Below are 18440 nucleotides of genomic sequence, written 5' to 3'. Positions count from 1 at the left end.
AAATGTGAGGATCTAGGATCATACCATTGTTTACAGGTTTAAATCTATCCTCGGTCTGCAGGTTTGTCAGCTATTTGAATGGATCCGCATCTCCGGCGAGAATTACATCACCACACATGCACACACCTGAGAGGAAGCTGAATGTGTTCGTAGTCACACAAATCAAGTTTAAACAAGAGATGAGTGAATAGTCATGAACTAGTGATTCTACATGTGCCATTTGTCTTCTGTTGCAGTGTAAAAGTTGTTTTTTTCCCCTTCATTTCCTTTGGATCTATTGGTAACTATGCAACAGGATGACTTGAACTATTACATAATGTAACTCTCTGAACTGCAGCAGAGAGAGAGAGAGAGGAAACTGCTATATAAGTGAACTAGAGGAACTCGATTGAGAAGCTAAATAACTGCCTGAAGAGTCCAGCCTTAATGGTTCCCTGAATCACCATAATGTCTGATCACACCTTTTTTTTTTTTCGTTTATAGATCTTGGCATGCTAATGTCATTAGGCTGAGCAGTTGCTATGGTGACGGTGTGTGGATGATGTCAGCTGGCTCCTGTTGGGCTCCTCCTGAAGAGGGCAGTGTAGATACACACAACAGTCAAAAAAAACATTGTTTGATGGTTGTTTGTCTCGGTTTGGTTTGTTCTGTATGTTTCAGATTTTTTATTAAATGAGCAACTTTAGCTAAATGGTGCTGTTTGGTCTTCTGGCAGTGTTCTTTTCTCTCTCGGTGTCTGGGTTATTAATGTGTGATGGTGCAGCATTGGTTCTGTAGGGGTATGGCGTTGGGTCAGATGGCACACGGGGCAGCGCATGTGTTTATTCAGGCGTGACACTCACTCTGCCGGAAAAGGACAGACATGAGGGATGACCATTTACTCTCATTTCCATTCAATTTGCTGTATGCAAATGTTTTTTACTCACTCTATTGCTTGTAAACACAAAAACATGTTTACAGGTTACACAGTTAATCTCTAGCAGGAATTATATAATTCACAAAGCTGCTGATATAAAGGGTGATAGACTGCACTTCGTGCCTTCACAATTTGTCCCCTTAATATTTTATTTATTTATTGAACATTTTCATCATAACATTTTTACTTCCTTTTAGGGTTGCATGATTTAATGTAATTTTATTATCAATTATGGTTTAGGCTTCGAATGATTATGAAACAGGATAATTAAGTGAAAAGATTTGTCGTTTTTGTTTTAAATCCAGCTCACCCTTTTCCTTTAACGCAGTGCACTTTCATCCTACCTGATTTATTTTTATTTTTAATTTATTATCGTTCCGGATTAATTTTTATATACTAACATAAATATAACGGTAAATATAAAAACGAATATATACATACATGCATATATGTATGTTTGTATGTATATATGTATGTGTAGGCTATGTATGTATGTATGTATGTGTGTGTGAGTAGTGAACAATTGAAGTGGTTCAAAACCTTTCATCAAAGTTGTCCTAAACCAAAATGTGTAATTGTCGTAGGATGTATATGTCTGTGTGTGTGTGTATGTATGTATGTGTATATATATATACACACACACACACACACACACACACACACACACACACACACACACACACGTTAATAACTATAGCATGAACTAATGTTAACAAATTGTTGTTTCCAAGTATGCTTGGCTCAGTAGACATATTAATGAAGCAGTTAGACAGGATTGTGGAGATACACACTGCCCTCTGTGGGTCGTGAGTTGTATTTTAGTTGTATCTTTTAACATTTTTGATAGTTGGCAGACAGTGTAGAGACAGAGCTGACATTTTAATATCTGAGATGAGATCAAAACCCTCTGCCTCTCATCTCTGACAGCGTAGCAGATTTGGAGCACCCTCAACTGCTGCTGTGGCAGGATACACCTGCTGCTTGATGTGGCCGCTCTCAAGCACACACACTTGCATACAGTTACACTGATCAGGGGTGTGTTCCTGCACTGGGGTGTACACGCGTGGGACGCTGCACGGGGGGCTTTCTTCACACATCACAATCACTGGGAAATCCTTGTTCCCCTTCACCCACTCTCTCATCCATCAGAACCTCAGGTGCATCCTGGGACAAGGTTACACTGTCTGAAATGTCAAGGCTTAACCTGTGTTTCTGGGTTATGCTCGTATGTATTAAAGGTAGGCATGTTCAAAGATCAGGGAAGAATCTCACTGCCACTTTTATAATAGATAAATTCAACATTATTATACAGGTTTTATCTTTGTGTGCTTGGGATCCTCATTGCTTTGTAGCAGTTCAGCATCATTTCAAAGTAAAAAGCAGATCTGTAAGAGGATTGCGAAAAAAAGAGAGGAGAGAAAAAATACTGACATTTTATATAAAATGTCAATAAAAAGAATATTAAAAAACTAAATAAAATATACTTTTATATTTTTTACATTAGTTTTTAGCTTCAGGTTAAAAGCCTTTGCACATTCATTAAAAATAAAAAAAACTTAATTCCATTGCATTTCACTGTTATCTGGGACCGTTGAAATTTAGCTCAGGAGCATTCATATTTTTTGTATATGTTACTACTCTTCGAGTGAAGTTAACCTGTGGCAAATTCAATTGAAAGGGTATGATATGGACAGGCACACATATTTTAAGAAAAGGTCTAACAGCAGAAAAGGCATATCAGAGCAAAAACCTAGCCCTGAATTCAAAAGAACTGCCTGTAGAGCTCATAAACAGGATTGTGTCAAGCCACAGATCTGGGGAAGAGTTCAGAAAAAATCTGCTGAATTGAAGGTTCACGACAGGAAGTCGTGGCCTAATGGTTAGAGAGTCAGACTCGTAACTGAAAGGTTGCAGGTTCGAGTCTCGTACCAGCAGGGATTGTCGTGGGGGGAGTGAATTTAGAGTGCTCTCTCCACCTTTAACACCACGACTGAGGTGCCCTTGGGGAAGGCGCCGAACCCCAACTGCTTCCCTTGCACTACCGCAAAAAATGGCTGCTCCGGGTGTGTGTGTGTGTGTGTTCACTGCTGTGTGTGTGCATTTTGGATGGGATAAATGCAGAGCACTAATTCTGAGTATGGGTCACCATACTTGGCTGAATGTCATGTCACTTTTACTTTTTTCACTTTCATAAGCATGAAGCTTCCATCATCTTGAATGGAAGAAGAACCATTACTCTTCTTAGAGCTGGCCTCCGGGCCAAACTGAGCAATTGATGGAGATGAGCTTTGGTTAGAGGAGACCAAGAACATGATGGTCACTGTTGACCAGTTGATTTCCAGGATCATATATGCAGATGGGAGAAACCTACAGAAGGACAAACATGACTTCAACACTCCTCTGAAAGGACCCTCAGACTGTGAGAAACAATATTGGTTTAATGAACTCTGGTCTGATGAACCTCAAATCCAAACATGTTTGAAGGAAACCAGCTCTGCTCATCGCCTGCATAGTACTATCCCATGAACACTGAACCCAATATGGAGAAAATGTGCATCTGCACCCATCCAACCTGACCGAGCTTGAGAGCTGAGGAAGTGAGGTGAAGAATGGCAGATCATTGCCAAATGCTGATGTGCAAAGCTTGTCGCATCATACCAAAAAGACTCGAGTCTGTAAAGATGCTTCAACGAAGTACTGAGTTAAGGTTATGATTACTTATTATGCAATGGTCTTATTTCAGGTTTTTTTTTCTTTTTTTTTTCTTCCTATAAGTTCACAAAGTTTTGAAAATTCAGTTTTTGTTTTGACATTATGGTATATGGAGTTTATATTAATGTAGTAAACAAGTAATGTAAAGATTTAACGTAAAAAAAACACAACGAAGGTGTATGAATACTTTCGCAAGGTACTGTATGTGTGTATATACGTGTGTGCTTGTTTATACACATATAGTTTCTGCTTTTTGCAAAGAACATGAATAGGTTCACGTACACAGCTTCATCTCTGTTATGCTGTTCTTATCTCTTGACTCAGCATTGTTGCACAACCTTAATGATCTAAGATAAACCATTTATCTTGTGTTGTTGATTTGCGACATGCACAATCTGATGTGATCTAGGTCAAGTTTACCTTGCCTGTAGCTTTACGTTTGTATGATGCTGTGAACACTTCAGTGTTTCCACATATGAATGACAGTGGTATTTGTCTATAGATTGATAATATCTAAATCTTCCTACTTGTGTTACGGTCAGTTTTCTGTCTGTAATCATACTCAATCCTTCACCAAACAGCAGCAGTATGAGAAGTGGTTGCATATGTTTATCTAACACTGATGACTGAGTGTGAAGCCAGGATGACTTCATTGTTGAATTGTAAGAACAGCATCATTCTGTGAGAGCTGGGAATGAGATTACACCCTTCACACTTACTTACACACTCTCCCTGTAATCTTCCCTCCCTCTGTCTCCGCTGACTTGTCGTCCTCACAGTGACCCATCATTCCCTGTTCACGGACAGTTCTCGTCATCAGAGAAGAGCACACTCGTGTTCTTTTCACCCTTGGCACCTTTGACTTTGAACTGGAGTTTAATTGCTTTGATGCCTTTTCATTTCTTTCATGATTCTGATCCACAGTATGGTTGCAGAATGTTTTTGGCAATGGTATGAATGCTGTTTCTAGGCAACAAATCATACAGTCTGAACATTAGAGATGGAGAAAAGTGTTTCTTGGGTAGTAACCTGAAGAAAACTATTTTTTATTCAGGGGCAGAAGAACCGTGTAGTCTGCTTAATTTCTGCATTATATGTAAGAGATAAGCTGTACTTATCCATTTTAGACATACAAATTGGGCAATATTTTGACATTCAGGCCATCCTTAAAAATATTTTGGTTTGCAGTAACAGTAATTTAAAAAAAAAAAAAAAAAAAAAGGGTCTGTAGGTCGGTCTATATATTTTTTTTTCAAGTTTCAATGTAAAAAAAAAAAAAGTAATTTTTTGTGATGTGATGACGTCGGTATGAATTTAAACAAATTAGCATATCGTGACGTCACTGACTGGGTCTTCAACCTGTGCCTTCAGGCGCATCATTGCAAACCTCATTTTGATGCAGGCTATATAGACCACAAACAAATTTAAATATTTGTCAAAAACATGTTTATTGCATGAATTTCAGGTGAGAAAAAAATGAGGTACTGTTTTACTTGCATCCACCGCTACGTATCAATGCAACCTACAAATGAGAGAACGTTTACTTTGCTTTCTTGGGTTGTCACTTTTGTGAAAAAAAATCCTGTTTGATTTGAGTGACGAGTGTTCATTGAATCGATTGTAAAATCGATTTTGCATGTCTAGATGCATTTTATACAGCAAATAACACCAAATATAGGTAAATCCACGGACAACAGGCAGGAGGAATGTAAAGATTCAATATATTGGTAAAGACCAATATTTCTGATGATTTAGTGGCGTGAAGTTACGTGCAAAATGACAAACAGGAGTGCAACATTTTCGAAAAACAATAAGCAGAGTGGACTGCCATAATGCAAAACATTTACTGCAGGCTTCAACATGGCTGTGTTTACGATTAAATTTCAACAACAACAAAAAAATCGCATAGGCGATTTTCTTAGGCTGTCAAAAAAATGTTTTTAGAATATTCGTCGAATTTAAAATAAAAATCCACATTCGAATGCGCATATGAATTTTAGGTGTGCATTAAGGAAGCTGCCTTATGAGCCCCGGTCCGTGTTCCATTCCATCTCGCCGCGCGCACAGCTGTGTCTACACAACTTTTAAAGGCGGACGAGCTCGACACGCAGTATCTGTTTTTTCATCTTTCACCTCATGTACGCGCACGAGATGCGATGACAATATATGTGTCATTGCATTATACGGTTATGTTAGCCTATCCAGTTGAAGCCACTACAAAAAGAGAGAACATCAATGTGGAGAAGATCTTGTTTACATCAAAACTGAAACCAAGCCGTTCACACAGAACGAATATTTCGCGCATTTTCTAGAGGGACACCGTTGGACTCGCGTCTCGCACAAGAGAGCCGCATGTTTAGAAAGACATGTAAAATTTATGTATTAATTTAATTTTTTAAAAATATCTCGAGACTTTATGTTGGGTTTTTGTTCCCCATCCCACTGCATCTCATGTTTTTAAATGAAAAAATGTATCCTGTGTGACTGGTTTTCCGCCATTTTTATTTATTTAACAATGCATGCTTACATGATGCTGTTTTGTTTATAGTTCTTTAAGCAACTTAATTAATAATAATTGGTTCATAAACATTATTTTAAATGTTTTTTTCACAGTCATGTATTCTAATGCTTTGAATAAACGATGCGCTATCTTGAGCCTCAGAAGAGAAGCAAAAAGCTTTTCTTCACCCTAACTGAAATTATACAATTTGAATTTTGATCATTTTTAAGTAAAAAATTCGAATTTAGTTTTTTCAGGTATTTTGACAGCCCTAGGCGATTCAAGCCCGAAACTGTATGAGACTGAATACCGGCTGAATTCACATTTCTGTTGTAAAAAGAGAAACATTGTGCAGAAGTATTATTTGCTGTTATGCGTGTTTTTCCGAAGCTGCAGTTGCTGTGTGACGCCTGTTCAAAAAAAAAAAAAAAAAAAAACCTGGACGCGCTCCGAGAAAAGGTCGTTAAAATCATTTTCTTATTTTCATTCTCGAAACTTGTGTTGGTTGATTCGTGCTTGATTCGTGCAATAGATTTTCGAACATAAAGTGACAGTCGACACGGTCACGGTTTTAGACTAGAGAGGAGAAGGGATGGGAAAAGATCTGGGCACAGTTTTTCCAGAACTTTGTGCCAAGTTAAAGCAGTGTCGAGCTGTTTTAATGAATTTTTTTAGATTTATTATGGTGCCCGCACCCGTATGACTTTGAACAGTGACCACGAACATTTAGTTTACTGCAGCCGCAGCCATCATTACCAAGCGCGAACCGTTGACTCTGACAGTGAGTGAGAGTATGAGACGAAGCGAACGCACAGGCCATAGTGTGACATCCGTGTAAACACAGATGACGTCAAGGGTTTTTTTTTTATTAAAGAAGATAGCCTTCATTTGTATGTAGGCCAAGGCAATTTATATATTTAGCTACAATACTTAAATATAATTAATAGTATTTTATTGCCTTTGTATTAGTTGTTTGAAGAGTAAAAAAATAATTGGTCGGTCTTAATGCAAATTTACAATCGGCAAGTCGGTCGGACTAAAAGCAAAAAAAAATAAAAAATTGAGTCGTGCTAAATTGACAGGGTCGGTCGGGTTACGGCAAACAAGAATATTTTTAAGGATGGCCTCAGGAGACTTATTTGGAGGCTCAGATTTAACCACCCATAAATGGCACATAACTTGTTGGTCACTGAATGTTTGGATATTCTTGTTCACTTGGCAGCTTTCTCTGGCCAAGACGAATGTTTGACTCACCAAGACTTGATTACATGGTTATGCCATTTTTAAAAGTCCTTGTAAAAAACCCAGGGTACTAGAACTCAAAGGGAAGTATTGTACTTTTTAAAAGAATATACTGAAGTGTGAATGCTTTAATTGCATGTTAAAATGCAGTTAAATGAAAATAAACTATAGTTTAAATTGACATTTAAATGGAACTTTAGACTGCTTTTTAAAGTTATCTTTACATTACATTTTTTTAATGACACTTATCTTTGAAAAAATTATTAAATGTACTGGCAAGTATTTGATGAATTAAAATACACTTTAATGTAATTGCTGAATTTCTAATTACACATTTTTAACACTGTTGTAATTTAGTATATTTAAACTATTAAATTTAAGATGCTAATTGGTTTAGTATGGTAGTCAATGTGTAATATAAAGTATGACAAAAGATTAAAACATGAATTAAACAGTGCAGTGCACATTGCACTTAAATGTATGCTTAAGTCTGTTAAGCTAAAGTAAAACTACAAAAGTCATTACTTTAAAATGTACAATCAAACATCTGAGTTACTTTTTTTTTAAATTACAAGTTACTTACTTTTTTCCTTTTTTCTCTGACAAGTGAGGTGTAAAGACAGACACGCACTCATCAGACTAAGGATTATTAATTTCACTTTTTTTCATGGAGTAACACATTATTGTAATGCATTACTTTAAAAGTAACTTTCTCTAACTCTGATTTTCAAGCATTTTTTATGTACTTAAAGATTTGAAGTACACTCAAGTGCACATTAAAAACAGTTAAGTACATATTTTCACAAGAGCACTTCCACACTAGTCAGAAATAACCTGTTCCACTGTCAAACTTTAAAATGATCATTTTCCTAAATGTGTTGGAAACTTTAGTCACTGTAGAGAGTGATGTTGTGCCTAAACTTTCATTGTAAGTCCTCGTTGTAATCCAGAAATGGTTTTCTATACTAATGCACAATCTCTGAGGTTATCCAACAGCAGAACAGATATGCTTGAGATATTCATCTCTGTAGTATCACCTTGTCATCTGGTCTTGCCTTGGTTAAATCGAAAGCACCGCTTCCTTTTTCCTCCTCACACTTCCCCATTACTGCAGCCAGGCTGTGCTCTCCAGACAGGAAAATCAGAAGAGGTTAAGTTTAGGATTACAAAACTGCACTGTTGCAGATGATCCCACATTTCCCACAGCAGAGCCTCGAATATCCTTTCCTTTCACAGTTTCTATCTTGAACCACAATAGCGGAGACATTTGGAAAAATTCATGCATGTTTTGTCACCACATGGAGCTGTCCATGCCTGTCACTATGGCAACAGCAACTTGGATGTTACCGCATGTTGCATTCACTTTTGGATGGATTTATACACTTCTATTATTTACATTTCCCAATAATCACCCTCATCAACTCACCCGCCGAAAAACAAAAGCAGAGATTTACACACCCCACCCCCTCCACCTGACCCTGTAAATCCAATTAGAGCAGCTTGAGTGCCCTTCTCTCTCAAAAACACACTCTCCAGGCATTTATACGTCTGCTTTGCTTTGGATCTCTCTTTTATCCTCTCATTTTACCAACGTGGGCTTATATTGAGATGGGGAAAAGGCTTTTATTTGTTATTGGTGAGCGTTCAAAGCCATCGGTCTTGCTTCTGTTTATCGTGGCTGTGCCCTCCCTTACCTCGTGCCACCGCCCCTCTCTCTGAGGAGAGTGAGAAGAGGGACCTGGAGAAAGCGTCTGTTCGGTGATCGCTTGATGAAACATGACGGCAGTGCTGGACATCAACCAGGTTTTGTGTGCAGTGAGCAGTGTGGTGAGTGTTAACAGAAAGACTGTTTTGTGTCGAAGTCGCCTGTTGCTTTTCCTCCAAAGCAGCAGCAGGAACTTTGCAGACGTGATCTGCTCACGCTCTCACGTCTGTGCTTGATTGCTGATGGAGTTTGAGTCGTATCGTAGGTAGTGTGGGTGAATGATGGGCGTTATCTGTCTTTTGTCTAATGATTGTTTACGGATGTGTGTGCCATTATGTGCTTTTGTGTGTCTGTAAGTGTCATAGAGAGAGAGGCCTTTGAGTGTGTGTGTGTGTGTGTGTGTTAGAGTGTGTATGTACAATGTACAATTTGTACATTGTACAAATTTATGTACACTATGTACAATTTATGGTACATTTTAGTAGGCGTTGCACATCCAAACCTTTGGGTAGCAATGTCTTAAAAAGAGGGAGCAAGGATTTTCCAAGAAGAATTTGTCCCTTTATGTAAATTGCACTCCCTCTTGTTACTGTTAATAATAGTAATAATTATTAGTAGTAATAGTATTATTGCATGGTGTGAACCATCTGCCAAATGCATAAAATAAATAAAGAAATGTAGAGAAATGGTTATTAATAATAATGTAATTTGTTGGCATTAGTTAGCCATGTTAGTAACAATACTTATACACCATTTATTAATCTTCGTTCAGCATTTAATTAATGTACGAATACATATTAAATTAACAAATAAAACCTTATTGTAGTGTTACAATTACTACTGCCACTGATAATGTATAGCAGGGCTATTCAATTAGTTTCATTCGAGGGCCGCATTATCAAATCGAAAAGTTGAGGTGGGCCGGTGGGTTGGTTTGGGGGTTTATCTTATTTATTGAAACATAACAGTTTCAATAAATAAGCTAAAGTAACCCTAAAGAAGTGTGGTATTTACTTGGAAATGTGGTACCCAACAGTATGCAAATATATAAAACCATAATAAATAAAAACTTGATAATTTACAGCTGTGTACAACTATTTTCCTTGGAACAAATAAATTATTTATACAAACTTATAGCTGTTGGTGAGAAATAATAATTATTTTATTTATAATTGTTATGCTTAAATGAAAATATTCTGACAGTGAGACTTGTTAACCACAGGCTCCCACTGTATAAAAAATGCCTAAACACAAGTTAAAAACTATACGCACCTTTACAAAGAAACTGATATAATTTCCTAACAAGCATTAAATATATATTTCTCTACCCACCTAATAAAACTAATGCAATATAAATCACTATATTTACTATTAAACTATATAATATTATAGTATATATTTACTATATTTATTTATTACTACATAGTATTCAATATAAATATTGCACATTTCTGCCCAACCATGGTAAATTACTACAGTAAATGTGGTAAATGTTTGTAAGGGTGATTAGGGGATTTAAAGTCTTCTAATTTCGGTCATGCCACAATGTTTCTCCTGCTTTCCTCATCAGTCTTGTTGGGAATGTTGAGGCTGTTTCATCCGATTTAATACTAATTAAATCATCGAGTGATTTGTGGTTTGTAACAGAAATGTTTCTGTCGAACTGAAACGCTTCCACTGGTTGTCGCAACGCTGTTTAATATTAGTGTGTCCGGGACCGGGAGTAAACGCAACTCCGCGCTGGGCCGTGTTTAAACAACTAGTGAAACAACTGAAAACATCGCTATTTGTTGTAACCGTACTGAACGAGAAACCGCTTCAGATGATTCAGTTACGGAGCGGTCCGAATGAATCCGAATAGTTTTAGACCGTTATGCAAGCGCGTTTAGAAAGAATCGAACCAAAAGAATGATTCATTCACGAAGGATTGGTAGCCTATCGCTGGTTCAGTCGACATAAATTCGGGACACATATAATAACTGCTGAAATATTCACACGTAAAACGTTTCTCAGGTCAATCGGAGCGAAAAGAGGAGGAGGGAGGTTGGTGCCGTCGGGCCGCATGGAGATGATTGGCGGGCCGCCAATTGAATAGCCCTGATGTATAGCATATGTCATTCATAATGCATATATAATATAATTAGCTTGACACACATTCCAGGTTTTTGTTGTGCATCTTATAAATAATCTGCATAATTTTTCTTAAAAAATATATATTTTAAGCAACTTTGCTTTTGGTTGGCATCACAAATCTGTCTTATCTTCAAGACAGTAATAATTATTATTATAATTGTGATTCATTCTTTCCTGTATTTCAGCAAGCAAACAATATGCTAACAATCATGAACTGATAGTGTATAGCTGTATATGCATTGTAATTTATATTCAAATCAAAATCTACAAACTGCATAATAGTAGTAGTAATAATAATAATATAATAATGTGTAATATACAGTAGTCTAATATATTTAACCATATAATAATATATAATTAATATTAATACAATTTCTTGATTTGTTCCAGGTTTTATGCACATTATGCATGCATCATTTTTCTTTAAAAAAAATTGAATAATGTTCCACCTTTTAAAGGGCACCTATTATGCCCTTTTTACAATCGTACTTACGAGTTGACAAGTCATAATTACGGAGTCGGGTGTGTTCAAGTCAGTTTAGTCGGCACAAGATCGCGGTGTACCTTCTTTTAATAAATTACAAGAAAATACAATAGGGTTTGTAAACTTAACTACGTTTTAAAAAAAATTAAGTAATTTATGAAGCCCCTTTAATCTGTATCGCATAAAAATTTATTAATTGTTATATTGGAATCCTGTCTATCAATTTCAACTAAAAAATTACCATCAACAACAAACGTTGCATCCATCGATTCTGTCTAGAGATCAACCGATATGGGTTTTTCTATAGCCGATGCCGATGTTTAGAGGTCAGAGTCAGCCGATGGCCGATATGTGCTGCCGATTTTTAGGGCCGATATCTTAAGTTTTCCCCTTCATTTGCATGCTAAAATGAAACACTAATAATAAATGGATGCACAACATTTCTAAACTTATCATCATTTATTGAGCACTGACTTGAACCATCTCTCGAATCTTAATTTTGTGCACTGCACCGTATTAAAATAAAAAATGTATCCAAAGTTAACCAAACAAAATCAATAAACTGACCAAGTATTAAATATATAAAACAGGTAATATATATATATATATATATATATATATATATATATATATATATATATATATATATATATATATGTCAATCATTTACATAAAAGTTTTAGAGCATTTATCAAGTAGAATTTTTCAAGTTTGTTGGAACATAAATGTAAACTTAAATATACATTTAAATAAATAATATTTTAGAAATAAAAATCAATTAAACTGAAAAATATAAAAAAATAAATATATAAAAAATAAATAACAGTAGTGCTGCAAACACACTAGCAACCAGCAACATTTGTGTTTGGTATAAATGACACAGAACATCTAAAGTGCATTCTAATTTCAAACTTACATCGCAGTCTGTTCATTATTAAAATAAAGTACAGTCAACCAAACGTTTAAAAGGTTACACTGGTCAGTTTAAATAGACCGTAGTATACCGGTCCATTCTGCTGTTATGCCAAGGAGGTTTTTGCTCATGTGTAGAGGATGATCTTTCCGTCTAGTTTACATTAAATAAATAAAAAATATTATAGTTTAACATTCAGATACATTGCGAATATGGAAACATTTGGATATGTGCAGAACGAGACGTGAGCAATAACCTCCAAATACATCTCGTCAAACCCGCGCTCGCTCGTCCTCGTATGCATCGGATAATTTTTTGGATCAGCAAAAAAAAAAAGGCCAAGACAAATAAACATACGTTTTGTCTTTTTTTTTATTATCATTAAATTATTAAATTAAAATATATGAAATCAACTTAAAGTGCACATAATATCTTCTTTTTAACATAATAGCCCGACTTCTCATCTCCCAGTGTGCTGTGATGAAGTGAGCAGTTCACAGAGCTCGCCGTCCCCCTGGACGTCCACCCTTCTGTCGTGTGCGCAACAGAGAATGCTCGGGATAGTTCATCCACAACTTTTTTCTTCTCCTGTTCATAAAGATCTGGCACAATCTTTTCACTCTAACCTCTTTCCTTCATCATAATATCTGACAGGGAATCCAAAATGCGCGGGGCGTTCAAGCTCCTCCGTTCCTCCGCTCGCCATGACCACTGAGTGTGGACTGAACATGCGCAACTTTTTTTTTTTTCATAAATCAATCCACGGGTCACGTGTGCGCCGAACCGAAGATATTGATCAATGATGATCCGTTGCACCACTACTATAGTGTGTCATTTGAAAACATTGCAGTTGCGTTTTAAAATACAACAACAAGCACCACGAAACCATTTAAAGAGGCGCATTCAGTGGTCTTCCTTGACGGGAAAGAGTCAACAAAGTAAAATGATCTCCAACGTATGGCGCGCTCTCTTCATTTTATCAAATGATCATAATCACATCTATTCATTTTATAGTCCTGCTACTAGCATTTTATTCAGACTAAAACCCCTTTAATTCGGGTGAGAAAGCTTTTTTCCAAGTGGCTTTTGCACATAATAATAATACCGCTGCAGACGCATTTTGCAGCATTAAGGTAATTAGTTGATCATTAATTTAAACGACGATCGATCATGGAAATTGGATCAATGGAAATCACGGGGCGGAGTAATGTCAGAGACAGTTTACTTTGGTAATGTCACGCTGCAGTGTTTGTTAGAGCTGTCAACTTCTCCATCCCATTTACAGAGTGAAATTCTCTGATTACCTTTATCTCCCAGGACTGTTGTTGAATCTTCCAAAACTTTTGGCTTGGGGTGCTTCACATGCTGCTGCAGCAGCACTTTCCACCGCACCAATGACACGGGGCTGCCCGCCGACGTGCCTGACTTTAAATCGGCGCTACTAAACACGGATATCGGTAGATGCCGATATATTAAAAAATGACAAATATCGGGCAATGACAAATGAGCTGCTGCTTCCCGCCCCTCTTTTCTAGAATAGGGGTGAACTTACAGCTTCTAAAAAAAAAAAAAAACTCCTGTAGCTAATTTTACTTAATGATTACAAAATTTGTGTAATTTTGAAAAATTAGCCTTATTAAATGAACAATTATTTATTTAGGCCTGTCATGGATAAATAATGTTGACAATAAAACCGCCAGTAGGTGGCAGCAAGTCCATGTTTTAATAAATGATTTATTGAACCATTAAAATCAATGCACTGTTGTATAAAATAAATAGCACAATTGTCTTCTTTTTAAAGAACTTCAAAAGTTGCGCTTGAACAATTTTGCGCGAAAAATAACAAAAACTTGCTTCCGTTTGTGACCAGCATGTTACAGTACCCAGTTCTGATTGGCCAATCGCCGCTATTTAGTTTGTGAATTATCATAAGTAGGGAATTTTAACATTTAATTTGGATGATTTTCAACCAGGGGGATGCCGCACCCCCCCACCCAATTCAAGCCCTGATACACAGATATTAGATATTAGATATTAGATCTGTGTATTAAGTGACAGCAGTGTAATATACAGTACCTGCTGCTGTCTGTGCTATTAATATGACCTAAAGAATAAAATAAAAGCAGAGAATTACTCACTGCTCTGGACTGAGTAACGTCTATAGCAGGGATCAGCAACCTTTTCGGCATGACGTGCCATTTTTTATTTTTATGGTTAACCACTGTGCCAACACAGCCCCCCCCACACACACACACACCCCGATATAATTCTGTATTTAAACGGTACATACACAATTTTTTATTATACGATAAAAAAAAAACGTTTTTTTAACGTTTAATCAACGTTAATGCACTGCTTTAATTGATGAACGTGCACACACAGACACACACACAACACACACCACTCGCACACAGAGATCTGAGATCGTGCTGTGCAAAAAGTAGCATTCAGAAGCTCATAAACCTATGAGTGTTGTCACGCTACTTTTATTAATCGATACTGAATCGCTACATTATATTTCTCAACAACAAAGGGGCAAAATCGCTTCATTGTCTGCAGAGAGAGACAATTTACCCCCCCCCCCCCCCCCCACTTTCTTTCTCTCAAAATGGCCATATTTCAGAAAATTTTTCATCACTGGATATAGCTTTAGGTCATTTAACATTTCTATGGTAAAACGTATTATTAAAAGTTGACTAATGTTAATTGATTTGCAGCTTCATCTTACCTCACTCTCTTTAACGTTAAACTGACGCTTCGCGCTCTGCTTCTGTGAACAGTAAACCCTGCCTACTTTGATCTGATTGGCCATCTCAGTCATTTTGACATTGAAGAGTGCTGTTAGACCGAGGCTTTGATCTGAAGCACCTAGTATGTGCAGTGTTTGCACGTGCATCCATGCAAGTTAATTCTCACACTTTAATAGTATTTGTAGCTCCTAACAGGCTGTGTGACTATGAGAAGTTATTACATCAAACTGTACGTCATTATACAGTTTTCCTTATTGCTTGCGTGCCAGCGATTATCCCTCTGCGTGCCACTGTTGGCACGCGTGCCGTGGGGTTGCCAACCCCTGGTCTATAGCCTCAATAAGAAGATATTTCTTACTTGAATGCTGCATTAAAATGCTGTAGCACCACCCTGAGTGAGCTGTGTGCGGCTCACTTAGGGTGGGGTCCCGGCTAGATTAGGGAGATAAATTGTGATGTCTCAATTTACAGATTGTGTGATCGGTAAGCTCTGAGACGCTGCTAATGATATATGGAGATTACAAAAAAAGAGCGGGTGGATTTTTATCATTATAGTGTGGTTGTGTACACACTGCCAACACACATTTGTCAAAACAACATGTGAAAGTGAATTTGGCATAATAGGTGCCTTTACGTAACTTAGTTTTTTAGCAGTGCATGATGATGCAATAAGAATTTGTTTGTTATATTGACTATTTACAAAGCCACATCACTTCAGTTACTAAAATTAATTGACTTGATTATGTAGACAGTAACTTTGGGACAGTCACATTTCCTATTTAAATCACAACTTTTACTGTTTTACTTTTGAACAGACTTTTAAAAAATGCCTTGCCGAATTTGAGCGCACTGCGCAGGTGTAGTCACTTCTTAATAGCTGATTTTGTCTCTGCTGTTCACAGTCAAACAGATGAGATTTGAACTTTTTACTGCTGTCAACCTCTTCATCAAGTTCACCTTGTTCTCTTTCTTCCATCCTTATCAGAGCACTGCCGTCTCTGACAGATCCCTGACAGGTTTCTGAGCTGCCCTCAGGCACATCTACCTTTAGCTCGATCCAAGCTGCCTGCTTTTCCATCTCTGTCCTGCTGCTGCTGGTTGGCTGCTGTGGTGTTGTGTTGTCTTAGTAACGAAATCTTATTGTTGCTAGGTTCTTGGATTAAGAGGAAAAAGACCAATAGCAAGTGACCATGCGGTGTCAGAAGTGATTATATTGTTGCTGTTTTAAGTACTTATGCTTTAATTTTCCTGGTTACACAAAAGAGTGACTGTCCTGTTTGATAAACTATAATTTTTTTAAAGTAGCAAAACAATTTTATACGATGTTTGTATTGCATGCATACATTTTTGTTCAAGCAATTAATACTTTTATTTAGAAAGGATTGCTTTAAATCGATTAAAAGCATCTCAACTGGAGTTATAGAAACATATAAAAAAGGAAAGCAGTCAGTTCACAAATGCTTTTTTCTTTTCTTTTTTTTCTCAGACAAAAGTTTTATTTCAGATGGACGAGTTGTTGTGCAGCATCAAATAGAAACCAGGTGTCCTTCAAATGATTGAGCATTGCAACGGCTGTTTCCATCGTAGGCTGCTTTGATTATAAAGGGGAGTGATCAGGTTTTGTCATGTCACAGTGTGTTGCTCACGTCCAGTGTAGAAATGGCAGCACTGTAGAAACACCTGTTTCTGGAGACTGAACGGTGCATCAAGACATCACACAACAGTCACCTAACATGAGATCAGGGAAAGCAATATGTGTGTGCACACAAACATAACCGCCTCGTCTATTTTTAAATCTGCTGCTTTTAGTGGGTACTGTGTGGTTTGCTTCAGGTGTCAGCTGCTAGTATGATTTCTAGATCTGCTTAAGACATAACTATTCTACACTACATTACTTGTGCAGAGAGAGATGGTTTTCTTCTTATATAAACAAACATGCATGCTATGTCTTCGGTAAAGGTCACTATAGCCTTGTGTTTATGTAAGTGTGTGGAGTCTGCAGGTTTGCATCAAAACAGTGTCCGTCTCCTCCAGTGCAGGTCAGAGCTGCATTTGGTCCTCATGCTGTGTGTGGAATGAGATTAGAGCCGGACCTGCTGCTCTTTTCTCCTTAGGAGTCCTTGAGTAGTGCTGTTAGCCTTACACCTCATTCTTGTGGTTCAAGCCTCATCCTGTTTGTTGTCTTGTAGCTGAGCTGTCCATTTCAGATTTTTTTTATTTGACGTATAGACGTGATGCTGTGGTTGTTGTGGTGATGTGCAACAACAAACAACATCAAGGGTGGGCCAAAACCTACACCACAGTGAAACACAAGGGGGTGATTAAATCAGACATTGATGTGCATATTTTTATTTTTTTTTGAAACCGGCTAAAAGAACCTTTGAGTTAATTATTACCTGTTTTAGAGATGCTATTTGACTGGATGAGCAGATATTTCCATACAAAGAATAAGTTTAAAGGCCACTTATGGAAACCTTTCAGTCTGTGTTTTAATGCAGACATTGCAGGAATGAATTCAAACAGCTCTATGCTCAAACAGTTGACTCCTTTGCACTTCTGTTATTAATTCATGTCATCTTCTGATTGGTTGCAGGAGCATGACATTGAGACTCTTCACGGTGTCCTTCATGTGACTTTGAGAGGGACTCCTAAAGGCAACAGACCGGTCATTCTGACCTATCATGACATTGGACTCAACCGTAAGTTGTCCCATATATTTTAAAAGTTCCTGTCTTTCAGTGGCAAAATGTATCATTATACAGCTCACCTACTTAAAGCGGGGAGAGGTATTGTTTGTTTTTTTAGATGAGCATTTCTCAACCTTGTTCTTGGAGGAACCATAGGTGTAAAGTAGTGCTGCATGATTAATCAAATGTGATTATCATGCACATTTTGTAGGTAAAGCCGGTTTTGTAATCCACAATAAATCATCATCACGTGCTTTCAGATGGAGTAACATTTACTACACACAGCCGTAGTTCAGTGACAAGTTACGCAAAAACTGTGCGATCAGCATTGTGATCATATTTCAGTGTAATGTTTGTATTCGCAGGCTGATATCACCAAAAACGGCACCACCTCTCTC

At 37.2% G+C, this 18440-nt stretch overlaps 1 protein-coding gene across 7 annotated transcripts in view; it reads left to right on the top strand.

The window, feature by feature from the left end:
- Positions 1-18440, top strand: part of LOC132117966 (protein NDRG3-like) — a 43633-nt gene that overhangs the window by 5877 nt on the left and 19316 nt on the right. For 5 of the 7 annotated variants that reach the window (XM_059527373.1, XM_059527374.1, XM_059527372.1 and 2 more), the window contains exon 3: positions 17949-18054. In XM_059527373.1, the coding sequence (XP_059383356.1) occupies positions 17949-18054 (106 nt within the window). Of the gene's footprint in view, positions 1-8968; positions 9198-17948; positions 18055-18440 lie in introns of those variants that run through there. The other 2 variants (XM_059527375.1, XM_059527378.1) reach the window with 2 other exon arrangements.

Source organism: Carassius carassius, chromosome 37 (assembly GCF_963082965.1).
Source record: "Carassius carassius chromosome 37, fCarCar2.1, whole genome shotgun sequence".
Taxonomy (NCBI): domain Eukaryota; kingdom Metazoa; phylum Chordata; class Actinopteri; order Cypriniformes; family Cyprinidae; genus Carassius; species Carassius carassius.
The sequence above is the reverse complement of the archived record's forward strand: the minus strand, read 5'-3'. Positions and strand labels throughout refer to the sequence as shown.